Source organism: Heterocephalus glaber, unplaced genomic scaffold (assembly GCF_053883595.1).
Source record: "Heterocephalus glaber isolate CG9 unplaced genomic scaffold, H.glaber_assembly_v1.0 deba00000809, whole genome shotgun sequence".
NCBI lineage: Eukaryota > Metazoa > Chordata > Mammalia > Rodentia > Bathyergidae > Heterocephalus > Heterocephalus glaber.
The window spans coordinates 2,461,017-2,482,173 of NW_028258163.1; the positions used below are offsets into that span (position 1 = coordinate 2,461,017).

General features: G+C 38.4%; 1 protein-coding gene across 9 annotated transcripts in view; it reads left to right on the forward strand.

The window, feature by feature from the left end:
- Positions 1–21,157, forward strand: part of Znf106 (zinc finger protein 106) — a 79,057-nt gene that overhangs the window by 351 nt on the left and 57,549 nt on the right. For 7 of the 9 annotated variants that reach the window (XM_087207354.1, XM_087207360.1, XM_087207361.1 and 4 more), the window contains exon 2: positions 15,239–15,324. The exons of 1 other annotated variant lie outside the window; for it this stretch is intronic. In XM_087207354.1, the coding sequence (XP_087063480.1) occupies positions 15,271–15,324 (54 nt within the window). In that variant the 5' untranslated portion in view covers positions 15,239–15,270. Of the gene's footprint in view, positions 1–12,769; positions 12,895–15,238; positions 15,325–21,157 lie in introns of all 9 variants that reach the window. One more of the 9 variants, XM_087207356.1, reaches the window with a different exon arrangement.

A 21,157-nucleotide genomic window follows, 5' to 3' on the forward strand; every position in this document is an offset into this window, starting at 1 on the left:
CGGAAGGAAACATGGTCCAAAGCCTTGACCTTTGGGGGAGACCGTTGCCTCCGGTCGGCCTGTGGTTGGGGAGGGACCCCATGTGGTTGGGAGACCCTGGTGCGCGAGGCTAGGGGTCCTCGCCCTCTCGTGACTGCAGCCACTGTTTTTTTCCTTCCTTTGGTAGATTCCAGTGGAAGGCGTCTTAGTAATAGTAGCGAATAATGGAGCGCTTACTTTGTGTGTCCATCTACTATTTAGTATAATCTTGGTACAAAATTATGGAAAGGAAATGCTTTGCATCGCCCTCCTCTGTCTGTCTGGTCAGTTGAGTCTTCTTTGAGAGTCGTTGGAAAGTTTGAGATTTCCGTAGCTTTTAGCAACTTGGGACTGTCATCCTAGTTAAGGAAGTTTTTCTCTTATCTAGTAAATGAGTGCTTCAACCACCATAATGGTTTATACTGAATTGATTCAAACCGCGAATAATTTTTGAGTACTTACTAAGAGCTTAGTACTATTCTAACTCCCATTAGAAACCATAAAATTTGACCGCTGGGCGTGGTGGCACATGCCCATAATCCCAGCATTTGGGAGGCTTGCAAAGGAGACTGAGGCGGGAGAATTGCTGCGAGTTCAAGGCCAGCCTGGGCTACGTTGTGAGTTAAAGGCCAGTCTGAAATACATGGACTCTGTCTCAAAAACAAAACAAATCATAAAATTTGTTTTAAGCTCTGTTCTTAAATTCGGCGAGAATGAAACAGTGGAAGATAATATTCGGATTCAACTAGGAATTACTTAGTGTCTGATCCACTTGTGCCCAATACATTCAGGTGTGTCACAAAAGTTGAGATATGTTGTAACGTTAGGTGGTTTTTGCAGCGTTTTTCTGATGAGATCGCTGAGGTTCTGATGGTAATTTACTCAAGCTAACCTTGCTAGTGTAAACAGCTAATATATACCAAAGCTTATCTTTTTCTTATACCAAGTTAGATACTAGAATTTCTGTGGGGAAAGTTAACTACGTTACAGTTACAGATTCTAGAGTTAGCTTTAGACTGGAAAAATGGTAGGAGCCTCCCCTGTGCTGGGAATTGAACCCCAGGGGCCCTTCACAATGAGTTACATACATCTTCAACTTTATTTATTTATTTATTTATTTATTTATTTATTTATTTATTTTTAAACACAGTCTTACTGAGTTACCTAGGCTTTGCTAGAACTTGGGACCTTCCTGCCTCAGACTCCCAAGAGTGCTGGGATTTCAGGTGTGCAATGCCCAGTGTGTAGAAGCCTTTAATTAAAGCTATGTGTTACATTATTTTTGTGGGTCTGGGGATGAAACTCAGGGTCTTGTGCAGGTGAGGCAAATGGTCTACCACTGAGCTATGGTTTGTTATTTTGTTCTTTTTTTCTTTGGTACTGGGGATTGAACTCAGGACCTTGTGCTTTGTGAGGCAGGCATGGTGCCACTGAGCTAAATCCCTGGCCCCCTTGGTTTTTTTTTTTTTTTTTTTTTACCAGGGATTGAACTCAGGACTTTGTGCTTTCGAAGCAGGCAACAGAACCACTGAGCTAAATCCCCAGCGTCCTTGTTTTGTTTTTTAAGACAGTGGCTCGCTGTGTCTTTCAGGCTGGCCCTGAACTCACTGTGTAGCCCAAGCTGGCCTCCAACTCATGGTGATCCTCCTGTTTCAGCCTCCTGAGTGCTGGGATTAAAGGTGTGCAGCACTGAGCCTGACCTACAGATTTTTTTTTTTTTAAGATAGGGTTTCACTGCGTAGTTCAGGCCTTGAATTCGTGGTGCTCCTCCTGCCTCAGCCTCCCAAGATATGGATGGTTTTTAAAGAGAATTTCAAAATGGCCTGCAAGGAGGTTGAGGATGTGCAGGAATTTGATCTGGCTAGTTCATAATCAGTTGCTTTGATTAAAAGAGCAATATTAGAAAAGGAAAAACTATAGTGATTATTGTACATGTAAATTAGAGCAGATGTAGTTTAAAAGCTATTATACAAGAAAAGCAAGGAACAATGACAGATGGCTCAGTGAGGTTTTTTTTTGAGACCGAGTCTTGCTTTGTAGCCCAGACTGGCCTCAAACTCACAGTGATCCTCCTCCTGCCTCAGCCTCCCAAGTGCTGAGATCACAGGTGTGGGCCACCATGCCAGCAGCTCAGTGAGAATTGTACATGGTGTGTGTTTCATAATTGGAGTAATTTAGTGGGAAGTTTAAGATTAATTTGAGGGCCCAGGGATTTAGCTCAGTGTTTCCCGCCGCCTGCTTCGCAAGCGCAAGGTCCCGAGTTCAATCCCTGGTTCAAAAAAAAAAAAGATTAATTTGAGTACCCAATAAATAAGAACACCTATGTAGACAAGTTAACATCTAAGTACTTTAATTGCACATTGTTAGGCATGCATATTTGCTAATTGAAGCTTAAAGTCAATTGCACTTTTTTTTATAATTGAAAAAGACTATCAAGTATGAATTCCCAGGTGTTCATCTGTAGAGGACTGGTTAAATACCTTATACATTTATGCAGTTGTTAGAATGAGGCAGATCTATATGTGCTAATATTGAATATATATGGTGTATATGTGGTATCTATATGACATGTGGGCACAAAGTAACGAGGTAATCAGAATCAGATTAAAAGAATGCTGGTTGCAAAGGGTGGGGAGAAGGAAATAGGATTAATTGGAGTTATTGTTTAATGGGTCCAGTTTTAGTTTCACAAGATAAAAATAGTTATGGAGATATATCCAGATGTATTTAATACCACTAGACTACACTTAGAACACAATAAAATATTTTTTAAAAGAATGTCTTTGGAAGAATACATAAGTGGCTGGAGAGGTGGTGGCCGGGAAACAAGGGGAAGGATAATTTTCCCATAAGGCTTTTGATTTTACTTTTTATTATAAAAAATGTAAAAGTACCAGAAAAGTAGATAAAATAATACATTGATTGCCTGCAAATCTATTCCTCAGATTTTAAAACCTGAATTTTTTCTATAATATATATTGCTTTTATTCCTGAGCTTTTACTCCTAAATGTGTTAATGTGTTTAATAGAAAGAACATTTTCTTGCATAATCATAGTCCACCACAGTAATTCCTCTATATTGTTCAGTCCTTGTTAAAATTTTCCAAACTGTCCCTTTTGTTTCCTTTTTTCTGTGCTGGGAATTGAACCTAGGGGCTCTCTACCACTGAGTTACCTCCCTAGCCAGTCCTTTTGTAAAATTTTCTTATGAGACAGAGTCTAGATAAATTGCCCACTTAGGATTCTCCTGGCTCAATCTCCTTGTTTAATTCTTTTATTTTGAGATAGGGTCTTGCTGAATTGCCACAGCTGGGCTCAAACTTGGGATCCTTCTATGTCAGTTTCCCAAAGTGCTGGAATTATAGGTGTGAGCCACCAAACCCAGTTTGCATTTGGTTATTACATGTTTTGAAGTTTCTTTTAGTCTATTAAATTAAATTAAATTAAATTAATTTATTTATTTATTAGAGACAGTGTCTTGCTGTGTAGTTCAGGCTAGCCTTGAACTCTATGTAGTCCAGTCTGGCCTCGAACTCCAGGCAATTTTCCTACTTCAGCCTCCCAGAAGTTTCTTTAAATCTAGAACACTTAGCTTTTCTCCCTCATTTTTCTTTTCTCCCATGACTTATTGAAGAGATCTGGTCAGTTTTCTAGATTACGGATCGATCCTGGTGAAATCATTTAGGTTGTTACTAGAAACTAGAAACTAGAAGTGAAAGTGAATTGTGTGATTGGATTCAGGTTAAACCCTGGGGATAACAGCCGCCCTTTGTGTTGTAGTATGCCTGTGTTAGAGTACTGAGATGGATTAGGTTCAGGTGGTAAATCTAGATTATAGATTAACAGGGCAAACATAATGCTGTACATATCCATATTTATTTCCACATTGAATTGATACTCAGCTTTTTCTAATGTCCAAATTTTTACTCTACATAATCTAATTTTGATTATTTTATGCACACAGTAATGTTGCTTGCAATAGCAAGCAGCCTGCTGAACCACTAGAAACTTGGAGAGCCTTAGGCCTTCCTGATTGGTCCTCTGCTATATTGTCTAGGGGTTACAGCTTGGCTGGTACATGACCTCATTATCTCATGATTTTCAGATCTCCTACGAAGTAAACCCCATGTGAGGAAGCATATATATCTGGTAGAGCCTGGTGTTGTGTAGAAGGAAAGGCAATGCTTCTTGCAGAGTGGATTTTTTTTTTTTGGGTACCGGGGATCGAACTCAGGACCTCCTGAGCGGCAGGCAGGCACTGTGCTGCTGAGTTAAATCCCCAGCCCTTGCAGAGAGGATTTTAAATGGGTGTTGTTTTTTTTTCTTTTTTAATCTTAGGTAGAGCATAGGCCTAAAGAGGAAAGTATGGAAGTGCTAGAGAGGGTTGATTGTGCAATAGAAAACCTTTGTGTCTTACTCTGAACCTCAATATTTACTTAGCTCTTTCCATGTCACATTTAGTAACCCTGGATAGTTCCATTTGGGATAATTTGGCAAATACTTATGGATTCCCAATAGTGTGCCAGCCACATCTTCTTTAGTCATCAGTTGATGGGCATTTGGGCTGTTTCCAAGTTTTAGCTATTGCAAACTGTGCCACTATAAACATGGGTGAGCATATATCACTGTGGTATGATTCTTTTAATTCTTTTGGAAAGATACCCAGCAGAGGGATACCTGGGTCAAATGGGACCTGTAATCCTGGTTTTTTGAGGTATCTCCATATTGATTTCCACAGTGGTTGCACCAGTGTGTACTCCCACCAACAATGGAGGAGGGTTCCTTCCTCCCTACAACCCTGCCAACATTTGTTACTGGTTGATTTCTTGATAGCAGCCATTCTTTCTGGAGTGAGGTGGAATCTCAGTGTTTTCATCTGCATCTCTCAAATGACCAGTGAGGTTGAACATTTTTTCATATATTTATTTGCTGCTTTTACTTGTCTGAGAAATGTCTGTTCATTTCAGATGCTGATTTTTTTAATCGGGTTTTTATATTTGGGAGGTCTGATTTTTTTGAGTTCTTTATATATTCTAGACAGTAGACCTTTGTCTGAGGAACAGTTGGTAAAAATTTTTTCCCACACTGTAGGTTGTTTCTTACCTCTCTTGGTGGTTTCCCTTGCAGTGCAGAAGCTTTTTAATAAGATGAGATCCCAGTTGTTGATTCTTTGTGCAAGTTCCCATGCTACTGAGGATTTGTTTATAAAATCTTTTCCTCTGCCAATGTCTTCGAGAGTTCTACCTAACTTACCTTCCAGTAAGTTTAGTGTTTCTGTTTCAGTATTTAACTATTATTATTATTATTATTGTTATTTTTGATACCGGGGATCAAACTTGGGTCCTTGTGCTTGCGCAGCAGGCAGCGAAACCACTGAGCTAAATCCCTGGCTGTGTTTTAATATTTATTTTGTTTTTTGTTGTTGTTGTTTTGGGTTTTTTTGTTTGTTTGGTTTTTGTTTTTGTTTTTGGTACCAGGGATCAAACTCGGGTCCTTCTGTTTTAATATTTAGATCTTGAATCCACCTTGATCTTAGTTTAGTGCTTGGTGAAAGATAGGGGTCTAGTTTTAATCTTTGGCAGGTTGAAATCCAGTTTTTCCAACACCATTTGTTAAAGAGGCTATCTTTCCTCCACTGAGGATGGTTGGCTCCTTTGTCAAAGATGAGGTAGCTGAGTATGTCTGGAGTTGTTTCTGTATCTTCTAATCTATTCCACTGATCCTCAGGTCTGTTTCTTTGCCAGTACCACACTGTTTTTATCACAGTGGCTTTGTAGTATAGTTTTGAGTTGGGGTTTGTGATACCTCCTGTCATTTCTCTGTGGCCTAGAATTGCTTTTGCTATTTTAGGTCTCTTCTTGTTCCAAATGAAATTTTGGATTGTTTTCTCTTGTTCTGTGAAATATACTGTTGGGATTTCAATCGGGATTGCATTGACTCTGTATAGCAGTTTTGGAAGTATGGCCATTTTCACTATAATGGTTCTTCCTACCTAGGAACAAGGGATATCTTTCCATTTTCTTTAATTTTTTTTTTTGTACCTGGGATTGAACTCGGCTCCTTGTGCTTACGAGGCAGGCGGCGGAACCACTGAGCTAAATCCCCAGCCCTATCTTTCCATTTTCTTATATCCTCTTTGATCTCATTTTTCAAAGTGCTGTAGTTTTCAGTGTAGAGGTCTTTTGTCTCCTTTGTTAGATTGCTTCCTAGATATTTCATTTTTTTGGATGCTATTGTTTTTTTGTTTTGTTTTGTTTTTGGTACTGGGGATTGAACTTGGGTCTTTGCGCTTACGCAGCAGGCGGCGAAACCACTGAGCTAAATCCCCGGCCCTGGATGCTATTGTGAAAGGAATTGTTTCCTTAATTTCTCTCTCAGTGAGTATGTTATTTGTGTACAAGAAGGCTATTGATTTTTGAGTGTTTACCTTGTATCCAGCTACTCTACTGAATCTGTCAATTAAGTCTAGAAGTATTTTGGCAGAATTTTTTGGGTCTTCTATGTAGAGTATCATATTGTCAGCAAATAATGACAGTTTAACTTCTTCCTTTCCTATTTTTATTCCTTTTATTTCTTTCTCTTGTCTAATAGCTGTGGCTAATGTTTCCAGAACTATATTGAACAGGAGTGGTGATAGTGGACCTCCTTGTCTTGTTCCTGATTTTAGCATGAAGGTTTTCAGTTTTTGAACATTTAATATGAAGTTGGCTGTTGGGTTTTCATAGACAGCCTTAATCAGGTTCAGATAAAGACCTTCTATTCGAGGTCTGTCTCTCTCTCTCTCATCAAAAAAAAAATGGGCAGGGGATTTAGCTCAGTGGTTTGGCCGCCTGTCTCGCAAGCAGAAGGTCCCGGAGTTTCATCCCCGGTACTAAAAAAAAAAGACCTTCTATTCGAATTTTCTGTAGGGTTTTTAATCATAAATGGGTGTTGGATGTTGTCAAATGCTTTTTCTGCATCTATTGAGATGATCATATGGTTTTTGTTCTTGGCTCTGTTAATATAGTATATTACATTTCTTGATTTACATATGTTGAAACATCCTTGCATCCCTGGGATAAATCTAACTTGGTCACGGTGTATGATCTTCTTGATGACCCTCTGTATTCTGTTTGCCAGTACCTTGTTGAGGATTTTTGCATCTATGTTCAGTAGGGAGATTGGCCTATAGTTCTCTTTTTGGGTTGGGTCTTTGCCTGGTTTTGGAATCAAAGTAACACTTGCTTCCAGGAATGAATTTGGAACTATTGGTTTCCTTTCAATTTCATTGAAGAGTTTAAAGAGTAGTGGCAGTAGATCTTCTCTAAATGTCTTGTAGAATTCAACAGTGAAGCATCAGGACCTGGGCTTTTCTTTGTTGGTAAAGTTTTAATTACATTTTCAGTTTCACTGATTGTAATTGGGGTGTTTAGACTTTTTATATCTTCTTCGTTCAACTTTAGTAATTCATATGTATCTAGGAATCTTTCCATTTCTTCTTTTTTCCATTGTATTAGAGTACAGGTTCTTCAAGTAGGTATTTATGATCCTCTGGATTTCTGCTGGATCTGTTGTGACTTAAACTTTTTTGTTCCTGAATGCATGAATTTGAGCCTTTTCTTTCCTTTTTTTGATAAGATTGGCTAAGGGTTTATTGATTTTATTTATTCTTTCAAAAAACCAACTCTTAGGGGCTAGGGATTTAGCTCAGTGGTTTCGCCACCTGCTTCACAAGCGCAAGGACCCGAGTTTGATCCCTGGTACCAAAAAAAAACAAACAAAAACTCTTCAATTCACTGATTTTTTTTTTAATCATTCTCTTAGTCTCCATTGCATTGATTTCTGCTCTGATCTTTATGATTTCCTCCCTTGTATGAGCTTGGGGTTTGTCTTGCTCTTCTTTTTCTAGGAGCTTAAGGTTCAGCATTAGGTTGTTTATTTGAGCTCACTTTGTTTTCCTAATATGGGCATTTACTGCTATGAATTTCCCTTGTAGAACTGCTTTCATTGTGTCCCATAGATTCCTGTATGTTGTATTGGCATTATCATTTAATTGTAGAAACTGTCTAATTTCTTATTCAATTTCCCCTGTGACCCATTGGTTGTTCAGGAGGGTGTTATTCAATTTCTATGTGTTTGTGCAGTTCTTGCGATTTCTTATGGTATTGATCTCCAGTTTAATTGCACTATGATCTGATAATATACAGGGGATAACTTCAGTTCCTTTGCATTTACTTAAACATGTTCTATGAGCTAACGTGTGGTCTATTTTGGAGGATGACCCGTGTGTAGCCGAAAAGAAAGTATATTCTGATTTTTGTGGGGTGGAACACTCCATAGACATCTATTAAGTCCATTTCTTCAAAAGCTTGGTTCAGTTCTATTATTTTGTTGTTGATTTTTTGTCTAGATGATCTGTCTATTTGTGACATTGGGGTATGGAGGTCCCCCACTACAATGCTTATTTGGTTTTTCATGTCCATTAATATTTGTTTTGTATAGTTGGGGGCATTTGCATTTGGTGCATATATATTTGATTGTTATCTCTTTCTCTTGGATTGTTCCCTTTACAAGGATGTAGTGGCCTTCTTTGTCCCTTTTAATTAGTTTTGGTTTGAAATGTATTTTGACTGCAAATAAGATAGCTACCCAAGCTTTTTTCTGGGCTCCTGTTACATGGAGAACTGTTTTCCATCCTTTTACTTTCAGTCTATGAAGTTCTTTTTGAACTTTAGGTGTGTTTCTTGTATACAGCATTTTGTTGGATTTTGCTTCTTCTTTTTTTTTTTTTTTTGTACCAGGGATCGAACTCCGGACCTAGTGCTTGCGAGGCAGGCACCAGAACCACTGAGCTAAATCCCCGGCCTGGATTTTGTTTCTTAATCCATTCTGCCAGTCTATTTCTTTTGATTGGTGAGTTGAGGCCATTAACATTGATGGTTATTACTGATATGTATTGACTTATCTTTGTCATGTTATTTTCCTATTGTTGGCTCTTTTGTTTTTTATTTTCCCCCTCTCCCTTTAATTTCTTGCCTTGCCTGGTGGATTTGCTGTGTTGGGCCTTATGGTGTTGCAACCTTCATTTTCTTTTTCCAGGATTTTGTTTAGAATCATTTGGAGTGCTGGTTTGGTGTTCATGAAAATTCTCAGGTGTTCTTTGTCGTGGAAGTATCTTATTTCCCCATCAATTTTGAAAGATAATTTTGCAGGATACGCCAGTCTAGGTTGGAGGTTGTGTTCTTCTAGGGCTTGAAATAACCTCACTCCAGGCTCTCTTGGAGGGTTTGTGTTGAAAAGTCTGCTGTGATTCTCATGGGCTTCCCTTTGTATGTGATTTGTTTCCTTTCTCTGCTTGTAGTATTTTGTTCTTCTGTTGGGTTTCAGGGATCTTGATTATTGTATGTCTAGGTGTAGTTTTTTTTTTGATCATGTCTAGTTGGAGTTCTATATGCCTCACTAATCCGTATGTCAAATTCTTTTGCTCTGGGAAGTTTTCTGTCATTAATTCTGTGAACAGTTTTTTTTATGTCATTTGTACTTTCTCCTGATTTTTCATGGATTCCTATCAGTCTTATATTATTCTTCTTTGCATCACCTAGGAGCTGCTGGATTGATTTCTCATGGTTCCTTACTATTTTTAAGAGATCTCTGTATTCATGATCACTGACCACAGTCCTGTCTTCTATATCTGATATTGTCTTCACATTCAGTCATTCTGCTGCAAATGCTTTTAATAGAGTTTGTAATCTCCTGGATATCTCTTTGAATCTGTTTCATGGATTCCATTTCTTTCCTATGTTGGGCATTCATGGTTTCCATTTCTTTCCTATGATGGACATTCATGTTTTCCATTTCTTTCCTATGCTGGGCATTCATGGTTTCCATAGTGATCCTGAGTTCATCTATTTTTTTTTTTAATCTATATCTGTTCTAGAGTCTCTAATCATGTCTTTCATTTTGCTCCCCATCTCTGTGGTTATCTGGGAAATTATTTGTTTTGAATTTTTCTAGAGCTTCATTCATCTGTTTTGTTACTTCCTGTGCCATCAGTGTAGGGTGTCCAGGTGATTGATTATCAGACTTTTCCACCTCATTTTCCCAGAATTTGCCTTTGGTAAGCTGGTAGCCTGATTTTGTGTCTTGCTTAGGTATCTTCTCATTTTTATTTTTGTTGTTGGTACTGTTTTTGGTTCAATTCTTGGGTTGATTGATACTTCAGTATTGATTATTGTAAGTATCTTTGTTGCTTGTATTTAGAACTTTTATGAAATGATTGTTTCTCAGAAGTGTCTTCCAGATATATCTGGCCTTTAGGTTTTGAGTCTCTAATGACTCTTAGGCCATCACCTTTTCAGTATACCAGGAAGGACAACTGATTCAATCAATCACAACACCTTAGCCCAAGTGATACAATCAGCAACAACAATAGCATCAAGCACAGTTTAGAAAATGACAATTTGTGGTACTTATTAATCTACTACATTTAGACATGTTAATTAAATCAAAATTGAGGACCAGCCCAAAATATGTCTGTAGTGAATAAACTCTTCAGTATAGCAATTTTACCCTTCCGGATGGGGACTTAGAAGGAGTTGGGGAGGGAGGGATACATATGTATGATAGGGAAAGGTTAGAAGTGAGGCCAGAGGGCAGAGGAAGATCACACAAACTCTAGGAAGCTGTTGAAGAGAAAACAGAATGAAAGAACAAAATCAGAACAACCTAACAGCAATAGGGAGGCTAGAAACTGTATTCACTTTCCTTTAAAACTAATGGCAGTCGGGCCGGGGATTTAGCTCAGTGGTTCTGCCACCTGCCTCAAAAGCGCAAGGTCCCGAGTTCAATCCCCAGTACCAAAACACACACACACACACACACACACACACACACACACACAAACTAATGACAATCGAGAGAAGGAAAAATAAAAGAAAAAGTAAGAAAAAAAGAAATTCAAATTAGGACAGGAACAGGAATAAAAAGGGAGAGAAATGAAGAACAAGGTGGGAGAGAGAGAGCAAGAGAGAATAGAAAGAAAAGAAAAAAAGAAAAGAGAAAAAAGGGAAAAATTTGAAAAGAGAAAAGAATAGATAAAAATTAGAAAAAATATTAAAAACAAGAGAAAAATTACTTTGAAGATAAAAAACTAAAATAAAGGGCCTCCTTTAGGGTGTGTCTCTGCTGTCATTATAGTGTGCAGATTTAAGTCAAGTAGTCTCAGCAAGCCAGCAGCTGTCCCCTGAGGTTCAGGCTGATTTCTGCCTGCAAGGCCTAGGTTGAGATCTCTGAACTCCTGCTGGGTTGAATGCTGCAAGGTTCTACTAGGTTCTGCTGCAGGTTCCAGCTGCCCTCCCCCTGAAGATAGTCCAGGTTCCAATGGGAGGTGATGATCCCTCCAACTTACCAACTACGGTAGTCTGGTGTGCCTTTATTGCAGAGATTTTCTTCACTTTTCCAGTGGACTTCCGTTTTCATCTAGGAGCCTCAGAGAGGCCCTCTTTCTCTCGTTCACTTCTGTTCTATTTTCTGGAGCTCAGATCAATGTCTTTTCTGACTTACTGCTCCTCTGTGGTGTGGATCCAAGTGCTGGGTTGGCCCAGTGGCCAGAGTTGGGGCAGGGCCGCATTGGCACCTGTGCTCCTCTGAGCCGAAGGGGCAGGGCCACCAGATGTCCCGCGTGCTGCTCTGGACCTGCGCTCCTCTCCAGATATTTCTTAATGCATAACAACCTACCCCCAAATTGACAGGTGAATGGATAAAGAAAATGAATTTATATACAGTGATATGCTACTCTGCCATAAAGAAGGATAAACTTGGGCTGAGGATTTAGCTCAGTGGTTTCACCGCCTGCTGCGCAAGTACAAGGACCCGAGTTCAATCCCTGGTACCAAAAACAAAAAAAAAAAAAAAAGGAAGGATAAACTTGAGTCATTTGTAGGAAAATGGATGTACCTTGAGGCCATAATGGTAAGTGAAATAAATCAGACACGCAAGCTTAAATATTGCATGTTTTCTTTTATATGAGAAATCCAAAATATAAATAAGGAACAAAATAAAAGATAGATAATAGGGAGATAGATCTTTTGTGTAAGGAAAGGGGACCAAGAAATGGAGAGAGAGAGGAAAGGAGAGGGGAACAGAATAAAAAAAGAAGTGAGATGCACCTGTATCAGCTTCCCCTGAGGGATACGGTGGGTGTGTATTAGTAAATAATGAAAATTGAACAAAAAAATAAAAAAGTTTAAGCAACTTCTTCCAGTTTGCAAATGGACTCAGGCAGAGTTCAGATACTTTCCCCACATGGTACCATCTTAAAAAACAAAACTATTTTATGATTTCTCACAATTCTGTGGTTGAAAAAGGCTTTTTTTTTTTTAAGCTGTGAGGCCATTTTTATTGTCAGTAAGAGAGAGCAACACTTTAGAGATGATAGCTAAAAAAGAAGGTGGGTGGTTGCATTAAAAAATGTACAGTATAAAACTGTTAACTAGAAATAATAATTAAAAGCTTTTCTGTTCTGTTAAGTGCTAGGACTTTAGACAATGAAATAAAAACACAGCAACTTATACCTAAGAAACTGGATTTTGAAAAGATTGCCTAGGTTGGTGGGGAGAGCATACAAGGAACTTGCTGACTCCTCTTCAGTCCAAGAAGCCAGGGTGGGGCTTCTTTATCCGCTGGGTCATCTACCACCCCGAGGCTACAACAGGTGATGCCAGGCTTTATGTCACCAAATTCTAGGACTCAGTCACCCCTCCGTCTCTTCTAGGTGAGGACAACTTATAAGGGCAGTTTCTCTATTCTTTGAGGCGCTGATGTTGTAGCCATGCTTCTCTCCTGGAAATGTTCTTCCCTGGCAGTCCTCATGTAGTTCTGCTCTGCAGCATCTTACAGGTCAGTGGACAGGAAATCTGGGATCTGCTTGCCTTCTTCAGGGGAGAAAAAGGCTTTTTGAATGGTTCATCTGTTGGTCTTTCTTGAATTTGTTCATTGGTGGCTGGATCCAGAAATCCCTAGGATGGCCCAGTCATACGCTGTCAGCTGATTGTTGTGTGAGTACTCAGCTGGGTCTCGTTCTTTTCCTCTGGGCCTGTGCTTGTGTGTGGTTGGCTTCTGACAGCATAGTGCCTAGGTCCTAAGAGGGAGTGCAACAAGAAGGCTAAGGGAGAAGGTGTAGATATTTTGTTTTTTGGTACCGGAGATTGAATTTAGAACCTTGCGCTTTCGAGGCAGGTGGAAGAACCACTGAGCTAAATCCCTGGCCCGAGAAGCTGTAGATTTTTTTTTTTCCCCATTAAGTTTATTGGTATATTTTAGGTATACAATACAGTTACATTCATCATTGGGATCTTGTACCATTACATGAGTCTCTTGGTTCTTATTTTTTTCCCCTTCCCTTGCCCTCCCTTCACCCCCTCCGCCCTTCCCTATTTGCAAAGACCTTGTTTCCATTTTCTTCCTCTTCTCATGTTTTTTCCTTTCCCTTTTTTCCTTCCCCTACCCCTCCCAATTCCCCTGCTCTTTTAGACCTTTTCTTCCTGTTACACAATATCAGTTATACATTTTTTAAATTACAATATTAAGATCTAGGAGACATTACCACAGATTTTACAGAATTTAAAAGGATATAGAAAGCATATTACAAAATCTTTTTTGAAATAAATTTGACAATTTCTAAGAAGTAACTTAGAAGGCAAATTAATGAAACTAACTCTGGAGGAAATATAAAATTTGAATAGCACCTATTAAAGAAAGTATATTCCTAGCTTGAAAACCTACCTATATGACAACAGCAGGCTCATAAACATTTTAACTGATAAATTATATCAAACATTTAAAGCAGAAAAAAGAAGGAACACTTCTCCCCTCATTTTAGGAACTCAACATTGTGCTAATCCTAAAACTGGATAAAGATAATAGAAGAAAAAAGTATGAACATCGATAGAAATTTGTTTAACAAAACAAACTATTAGAAGTCAGACCTGGCAGTATGTAGAAAGTGGTTTTGTTATAGGGATGGCAGTGTTGGTTCAGCATTGGAAGATCCACCCCCAAAAGTCATCATTTTAACAGAGGAAAGGAGAAAGCCATATGATCCTGTCACTAGTTAGAGAAAGAGTATTGGACCAAATTCTACAAGCTGTAGATTTTTGAAAGTGTGGACTCCAAAGTTATAGGATGTCATTTTTTTTTTTGGTACTAGGGATGGAATTCAGGACCTTGTGCTTGCAAGGCAGGTGCAGTGCCACTGAGCTAAATCCCTGTCCCTAGAATGTCATTTTTGCTATATTTTATTGGTCAAAATAGTTCACCAGGGGTGTTGGGGGGGAAGACAGACTACTTTTTGGGTGGTGGCAAGATGACATTGCAAAAGCACATGGGGTAGGAGATACTATTTTGGATCTATAGAAACACAATCAACTGAATGCTATGAAAAAATTAAGCAAGTTAAGGGGAAGATAGAGGCGTGGGGGACACACGAAATGTGCAGTTTTCCATAGGGATTCAAGGAAGGCCTTCCTAGTGAGGCAACATTTTAGACACCAGATGGAAATGAGTGTAAACCATGGGTGCCATAGGACATCATTAGGAAGGTAGAGTACAGACACAGAAGGCTTGAGGTGGGAGAATCTGCCAGTCAGGGGATGGGGGATGTGTAGGGAGTGTATTTGACTAAATGGAATGATAGGTGGAGATTGGTAGGGCACAGTGAGAGAGGAGGTAAGAAATAGAGTGGTAGCTTTGGCAAAGACAGAATTTTCTGAGTAAGATGGGAAGCCCATTTGAAGATTTTGAGCAGCGGGATTACATAATTAAACTTAAACTTAAAAACACTCCTGTTGTGAGAGCCGTTGGCTACTGTTTTGAGAATAGATTGCAAGAGGACAAGAATGGAAATTAGGAGTCAAGTCAGTAGTCAGTAAGCTCATGCCATGTGGTAGGTGAGAGATGTGATGGGTAATGAGAAGTGTTAGAAGTTGGATGTGTTTCAAGGTGAGAGGGACAGGATTTGCTGAGGAGGTGGTGACATGGCGGTGAAAAGGAGATCAAGGATCAACTTCAAAGCTTTTGCCCTGGGCATCTAGAAAGTTGGAATTGATGTTTATTGAGATGGGAACACTGTGGTAGAAGCAGGGTGAAGGTGAGGAATATGCAGGATTTATCATTTTGGCTATAGTGAGGTGTATGAAAGATGATATCTGGGGAAAGGTTACTAAATATTACTTCCTCATTGCAGGTGTGACGTTGGGTGCTGCAGATCTGGTCACTATGGTACGAGAACGAAAATGCATATTGTGCCACATTGCGTACAGCTCAAAAAAGGTAATAATGGAAGAGAGAGAATCTGAGGCTTTATGATAGCTTTTTAAAAGAGATATCTCATTAATAAATGGGTAAAAGCTGTTATAATGATGTCTTATTTATGCTTCTAATCCATAGTCTGATTTCACTGGTTTCCTTCCTATTATTGCTTCCTAAAGCCAGTAACTATATTACTAAATTTTACCCAAAATTTGTGCATAGTCAAAGGTAGTATACACAAATTTAGTTATTAGCTATTTATAGAGAAAATATCTTAAAATTCACGTTATTTGAGGTTATATTATCTTCTGAGATTTTAAAATCATGTACTTTGAGGTGGGGGGATTTGAGACAGGATCTCTTTATGTAGTTCAGGCTGGTCTTGAACTTTGGTGATCCTCCTTTCTCAGCCTCCTGAGTGCTGGGAACTGGTGTGAGCCACCACGCCTGGCGGAAAATCATGTACTTTTCGATTCACGAATACTCATTGAACACAGTTCTTAACATTATATACCTGCTTTCTGTTTATGGCCAGCCTTGTGAAAAGTGCAGTGCAGGAGTATTAACAGTATCCTACATGCCCACAAGGTAGGGATGTTGCTTCATGGAAAACAAACCTATATAAGAACAAAAGTTTACCAGCCACCCAAGGCAGTGCACACCCTGTAATTCCAGCCCTCCAGGAGGCTGAGGCTGGCAGGTGGCAAGTTTGAGCCCACCCTGGGCAACTTAATGACTTAGGAAGACCCTTTCTCAAAATTTAAAAAATTTTTAAAAAGAATTGGGGATGTAGCTCACTGTAAAGGCCCTGGGTTCAATCTCCAGTGCTGAGAGGGGGAGAAAAAGTAAAAGAATTTACCTGTGCCTCAGGGAAATCGGGTACAATTTGTCTCACTCTTCACTTTCTCTTGCCTTTATTCTTTGCTTTCGAAGTAGTGCTGATGGCTTAAATACAGAGAATTTATTCTCTCTGCTTTTAAGATGTTCTGGTTGTCATTGGAAATTCAGAGAACTCGAAATCAATGGGCTGAGTTAGCCAGGGAATTCTGAGCAGAAGCAGTTAGACAGTCAGTTTAAGTGAACTGGGAAGAGATACTTTAGGTCAAAGAATAGCATGAACAAAGGCACAGAGGTGGGTTGGAGCCAACAGTGGTAGGTGTTGTTGGTAAGAAGCCTCATCTGATTAAAACAAATTTTGTCTTGGGTCTGGTGGGATTATAACTTGTAATTTAACTAAAGATGGTTGGTAAACAGTATTGAAGATGCTATGATGAAGTTATTTTTCCCCTTTCAGGATTTCTGTTAGTGATGCAAAAATGAGTTGAGACTTTAAAATCATGTTTAATAATAACCTGCTTTTTATGAAAGTAAAAGAATGTTCCTTTAGTTTTAAATTTTTAGTTTTATTTATTTATTTATTTTGGTACCAGGGATTGAACTCGGGACCTTGTGCTTGCGCAGCAGGTGTCGAAACCACTGAGCTACATCCCTGGCCCCTCAATTTGTTGATTCTTGATGTTATTTCTTATGCAGTTGTGGTTCTGTTCAGAAAGTTCTTGCCTATGGCTATGTCTTTAAGAGTTTTACCTGCTTTATCTTCCAGCAGAGTATTTCTGCTTTAACATTTAGATCTTTGATCTGTTTTGATTTTAGTTCGGTATATGTGAAAAATATGGGTTTAGATTCAACCTGCATTTGGTTAGCCAGTTTTTCCAGCATCATTTATTAAAGAGCCTATCTTTTCTCCAGCATATGTTTTTGGCCCCTTTGTCAAAGATCAGATAGCTGAATGTGCCTAGGGTTGTTTCTACATCTTCTGTTCCATTGATACATGTGTCTGTTTAAGTGCCATGCTGTCCACCTCACCCCAGAAAGAATGGCTGCTATCAAGAAATCAACCAATAACAAATGCTGGCAGGGATGTGGAGAGAAAGGAACCCTGCTCCACTGCTGGCGGGAGTGCAGACTAGTGCAACCACTGTGGAAATCCGTATGGAGATGCCTCAAAGAACTAGGACTAGAAGTCCCATTTGACCCAGCTATTCCCCTACTGGGTATCTTCCCCAAAGAGTTAAAAGAATCATACCACAGCGATATATGTGCACCTATGTTTATAGCAGCACAGTTTGTAATAGCTAAAGTTTGGAAACAGCCCAAGTGTCCATCAACTGGAAACTGGATAAAGAAGATGTGGTTTTTTAATCAAATGGAGTACTACTCAGCCATAAAGAATGAGAAACTAGAGTCATTTATAGCTAAATGGATGCATATTGAGGAGGACACACATGTGTAAATACCGAATAGTATCTCTAGTGTGAGAAACTGAAAGTGTAAATAAGGATGAAAATGATTAAAACAAATAATCAATAATTTGAAATAGGAAAAGGTCCAAAGGTGGAGGGGTGGGGGGAGGGGAAGGGGAAAGGGAAGAAAGGAAAGGAAAAATTATGAGAAAGAAAAAAAAAATGGAAGCAAAGTCTGTGTACATAGGGAAGGGTGGTGGGGGTAAAGGGCGCATATGTAATGGGGAAAAAAATAAGAACTAAGATATACATCATGTTCAGGTACAAACACCCAATGATAAATGTAAATGTATTGTATACCTAAAATGTACCAATTTATATATATATTATATATATATAAAGTGCCATGCTGTTTTTATCACTGTAGCTTTGTAATATAACTTGAAATCCAGGATTGTGATGCTCCCTGCTTTCCTCTTGTTACCCAGAATTGCTTTTGTTATTTTGGGTCTCTTCTGCCTTTATATGAATATTAGGATTATTTTCTCTAGTTCTGTGAGGAATGCTGTTGGTATTTTGATTGGGATTGTATTAAATCTGTATATCAGTTTTGGAAATATGGCTGTTTTAACTCTATTGATTCTATCTGTCCAGGAACAGTAGATATCTTTCCATTTTCTGATGTCCTCTTCAGTCTCCTTTTTCAGAATATTGTAGTTTTTGTTGTAGCAGTCTTTCATTTCCTTGTTTAGGTTAATTTCCTGTGTATTTGATTTTTCTTTGCTATTGTGAGTGGTATTGTTTTCCTAATTTCTTTCTCAGTGAGTTCATTATTGGTGTACAGGAGTGGTATTGGTTTTTGTGTGTTGATTTTGTATCCTGCTACACTACTGAATTTAGTTATTTTAAGAGTCTTTTGGTGGAATTTTCTTGGGGGTTTTCTATGTCATCTGTCATGGATTAATGAATTGAATTAATTACTTAGCTGGATTAATGTGTTGCACTTTTGTTTGGTTTTGGAATCAGGGTCATGCTGGCTTCCAGGAATGAGTTTGGGAGTATTCATTTCCTTTCAGTTTCATTAAAGAGTTTGAGGAGTATTGGTGTTGATCTTCCCTGAAGTTCTTTAGAATTCATTGGTGAATCTAAATGGTAAATGGTGAATGGTGGTCGAGTTCTGGGCTTTCCTTAGTTGGTAGGTTTTTTATTACTGCTTAAATTTCACTGCTGTCATTGGGTTGTTCAGCATTTTTATATCTGTTTTGATAATTCATATCAATCTAGAGATCTAAACATTTGTTTTGAATTTTCCAATTTATTGGAGTGGAAGTTTTGAAGTAGTTCTAATAATCTTCTGGATTTTGGTATTCATTGTGATTTCACCTTTTTCATTTCTAATTGTATTGAATTTTTTTTTTCTTTTGAGACAGTGTCTCTGTATCAAGCTGGCCTTAGACTTACTATGTAGCTCAGGCTGGCCTCCAATTCACAGCAATCCTCCTGCCTCAGCCTCCCAAATGCTGGGATTACAGGCCTGCACCACCATGCTTGGCAGATTTGGGTTTTTTCTTTCCTTTGTTTTGGTGAGATTAGACATGCCTGTGTATTCTTTCAAAAATCAACTCATTCATAGGTTTTTTTTTTTTTAATCTCAGTTTTATTAGTTTCTGGTCTGATCTTTATAATTTCCTTCCATGTACTTAGCTTTGGATTTGAATGTTTTTGTTTTTCTAGGACTGTGAGGTGCATCATTAGCTTATTTATTTGAACTCTTTTTCTGATGTGAGTGAGCATTCACCGCTATAAACTTCCTTTTGAGGATGGCTTTCTTTGTGTCCTATAGATTCTGGTATGTTGTGTTGGTATTATTGTTTGATTCTACAAACTAATTTCTTTCTTGATTTTTTTCTGTGACCCACTGATTATTAAAGAGAGTGTTGTTTAATATCCATAGGTTTGCATAATTTCTGTGGTTTCCTTGGCCGTTGATTTCTAGTTTCATTGCACTATGATCTAATAATATGCATGGGGTAATTTCACTTCTGTATTTAAGCATGCTTTATGGGAAAAGATTCCATAAGCTGCTGAGGAGAATGTGGGGGTGGAATACTCTGTAGATAACTTTTAGGTCCGTTTGTTCTAATGTGTGGTTTTAATCTGAAATTGAAATTTCTTTGTTGATTTTTTTTTTTATCTAGTTGATTTATTTGTGACAGTGTGGTATTGAGGTCCTCCACTGTAATTGTGTTGATGTTTATGTGATCTTTTATGCCCAGTAGTGGATTTTTTTTTTTTTTTTTTTTGTACTGGGGATCGAACTCAGGACGTTGCGCTTTCGAGGCAGGCAGCAGAATCACTGAGCTAGATCCTCAGCCTCAAGTAGTGGTTTTTTTAAGTTGAGTGTGCTGGTGTTCGGTGGATATATAATCATCTCTTCTGTTGAACTGTTCCCTTAACCGATATGTAGTGAACTTCTTTGCCTCTTCTAATTAGTTTTGGCCTGAAGTCTACTTTGTCTGAAAAATAAGGTAGGTAATCCTGCTTGTTTTCAGGTGCCTCTTGCATGGAATATTGTTTCCATACTTTGATTTTTAGTCTATGTATTTCTTTTTGAATTAAATGTGTTTCTTGTAAATAGTGAACTATTGAGTTTTGTTTTTTGACCCACTCTGTCTTTTGATTGAGGAGTTTAGAACATTCACCATTGAGCATTTTTACATTATTTCATTGTTGCTGATACCCCCCCCCCCTTTGATTGCTTACCCTGCCTGGTGTATTCATTCCATTAGACTTTTTTTGGCATTATTGACTTCATTATTTCTATGGAGGATATTCTTTTTTTGGTACTGGGGATCGAACTTGGGTCCTTGTGCTTGCGAGGCAGGCGGCAGAAGCACTGAGCTAAATCCCTGGCCCTTATTTAGGATATTCTTGAGAATGTTTTGTTTTTTTTTTCTTTTTTTTTGGTGCCGGGGATCAAACTCGGGTCCTTGTGCTTGCAAAGCAGGTGGTGGAACCACTCAGCTAAATCCCCGGCCCTCTTGAGAATGTTTTTGAAGTGCTGGTTTGGTGGTCATGAGTTTCTCAAGGTGCTCTTTGTCATGGAAAAACATTATTCATAATTTCCGCTTCAATTTTTATTTTTTAATTTTTTCTTCATTTATTTATTGTTTCTTTTTGTTGTTTTATTTTTAAATAATTTTTTAGAAAAACATTTATTGGTACATTTATATAGATATAACAATAACAGTCATCAAAGGGAATTTGTACCAGTACATGATATATCTTGCCTCTTTTTTTCCCCTGTTCGCTCCCATGTACAAAAGCTTTGTTTCCATTTTTTTCTTTTCTTTTTCTCTTTTTTCTTGTCCCTTCTTTCCTTTCCCCCTCCCTCATCCCTTGTTCCTCTTCTCATATGAACATTTTCTTCCCATTTCCCAAAGCCTGTTGTACATTTTATTCCTTATTTCCACTTTTGGTTTCTCACACCAGAGAGAAACAATACAGTATATATTCATGTGTCTGATTTATTTCACTTAAGAGTATGGTCTCAAATGTCTCAAGTGCATCCTTCTTTATGGCAGAGTAGTACTCCATTGTAGAAAAAAACA